The 2,318-nt window shown below is 37.6% G+C and overlaps 1 protein-coding gene across 1 annotated transcript in view; it reads right to left on the bottom strand.

The window, feature by feature from the left end:
* LOC102215143 (receptor-type tyrosine-protein phosphatase gamma-like) overlaps positions 1–2,318 on the bottom strand; it is a 146,095-nt gene that overhangs the window by 87,551 nt on the left and 56,226 nt on the right. The window contains exon 8 of the mRNA XM_013915622.1: positions 588–780. Within this exon, the coding sequence (XP_013771076.1) occupies positions 588–780 (193 nt within the window). The remainder of the gene's footprint in view (positions 1–587; positions 781–2,318) is intronic.

The raw sequence follows: 2,318 nt of genomic DNA, 5'->3' as shown, positions 1-2,318 counted from the left end.
ATATTATAGCCCAACAAGTTACTTATAGCAGTTTAAATACGAGCAATCAATTTTGGCAAATACCGGAAATCAGTTTTTGGCAGACAATCACTTTTTGGCACAACACCGGTCCTACAACCGCATCCAAGAATAACATGCAGCTTATCTCAGAACTGTCGGTGAAAATTATTCTTGGAGCTAAGTTTAATTGAGCTGCAAGTTCACTATTTTGTCATGCGTTGAGAAAAACACCGATTTAAAAATTACATGGTCCAATATTTACATTTAGCATAACTGCAACCTTCTTTTTTCGTTTTTTTTTTTTAAAGACTCGAAAAGACTTGAAATTCAAAATTTCAGACTTGTGACTTTACTCGGACTTTTACACCAGTGACTTGAGACTCGACTCTGACTTGCCTGACATTACTTGAGACTTGACTTGAGACTTGAGGATAAAGACTTGAGACTTACTTGAGACTTGACTTGAGACTTGAGGATAAAGACTTGAGACTTACTTGAGACTTGCAAAACAATGACTTGGTCCCACCTCTGGAATAGGTAATATAAAAAAAACCAAAAAATTAATACTTAAAGTGTGAACATCCTACCTTTGGAAGCCTCTGTGCCATACGGGTTGCTGCCGCTGTCATTTAGGTCAGGCAACCAGGCATCTTTTACTGCAGACTTGAAGACGTGCCGGTTATCTAAGCTCTGGATGGGCCTGAAGTTGCTGCGCAGATACTCCACCGACTTAACATGGTCTTGTTGCTCTGTGGTGAAGATGGAGTAGAAAGCCTCCAACTGGTGGTAGTAGGGAAAGTGAACATTACAGCAAAATAGAGATACGAGTGGAGACAGGTAGTTATTACCAAGCAGAAGTCAATTTGGTTATTTTGAGTGTCTTTTCATTCTTTTTTTGCACTCATCACACAGAAGCAAAAGCCAATTTTACTGACAAAATAAAACAAAGCATTTCACAAAAATTAAGAATATGAGCAGGAAAATAAAGAAACTTTGATAATTGCCTGGCATGTGGCAGTGACCAATAAAGGACCTGACATAAAAATACACAGGTTTCAACGCACTGAAATATAAATTAATAAAAATGAAATAACATAAACACATAACACACATTTGAAAACAACTGCATGCAAATATATAAATGATAAATAAATGCATTTTAAAAAAATAAGCAAACATGGGACACTACAAAAATGCTGAATGCTCACTGTTACTATTCCATAAAAAAAAAAAGAAAAAAACTTTGTCATTCCACCAGTAAAAAAAATTTTTTTTTTAAAAAGGCCTGTGAGTTTGAGGGTCCTGCACAGTATCTTAGCTGTTCCTAGGATCGCGCTCTTCTGGACAGAGATCTCCGATGTTGTTCCTGGGATCTGCTGGAGCCACTCCTTTAGCTTGGGGTCACTGTACCTAGTGCTCTGATTACCAGTAGGACCACTGTTACCTTCACCCTCCACACCTTCTTGACTTTTTATTTCAGCCCAGGTTCTTGTGTTCCTTCTCCCTGATGTTGCTATCATTCAGTATTGCTACATTTATCACGACAGCCATCTTCCTCTGATTCCTCTTCTTGTCCACCACTGTCTGGTTGGTTAGCCATCACCAGTTTGTCAGTATCTGAAAATCCCATAGGATCTTAGTTTGGTCCTTCTCGACCACTCTCTGCCTCCGTTTCACCAAACCTTTCACCAAACCCCCAAGCCTCAGTTTCACTAAAACCTTTGTTCTCTTCTGAATCACTCGTGTTCCATTTTGACCTCAGGACTTCCAGGCCATACTCTGCACAGATGTTCTTGTATACTATGTAGAGATGGCACGATACCACTTTTTTATGTCTGATACCGATATCATAAATTTGGATATCTGCCGATACCGATATGAATCAGATATAGTGTAGCTTGTAATCAATAAAACTGTTTTTTATAAATAACTTGCTGCATTTTGTATAAGTTCATACTCAAGTTTAAAAACAAAACAAAACACTAAAGTTATTCTGTTATACTCGTATGCAAAAAATACACTGCACCCAAAATATTTTATAGTTCAGCAAAACTGATCAATCTAATAAATTTAAACCTACTCCATCATCCCTATTCTGGTATCATAAAAACCCTCTACTGCATGACTTTTTAATTTTTGGGGAAAAAAATATTTCTCCTTATTTTGGGGGAGCTTTACACAGCAAAATCTCCAGTGTTAAATTAACACTAGAGAGTGTCTATACAGGGAGTGCAGAATTATTAGGCAAATGAGTATTTTGTCCACATCATCCTCTTCATGCATGTTGTCTTACTCCAAGCTGTATAGGCTCGAAAGCC

This window comes from Pundamilia nyererei, unplaced genomic scaffold (assembly GCF_000239375.1).
Source record: "Pundamilia nyererei isolate P.nyererei 1_Seehausen unplaced genomic scaffold, PunNye1.0 scaffold00333, whole genome shotgun sequence".
Classification (NCBI taxonomy): Eukaryota; Metazoa; Chordata; class Actinopteri; order Cichliformes; family Cichlidae; genus Pundamilia; species Pundamilia nyererei.
Note: the sequence above shows the minus strand (reverse complement) of the source record. Positions and strands in the feature narration are given on the sequence as shown.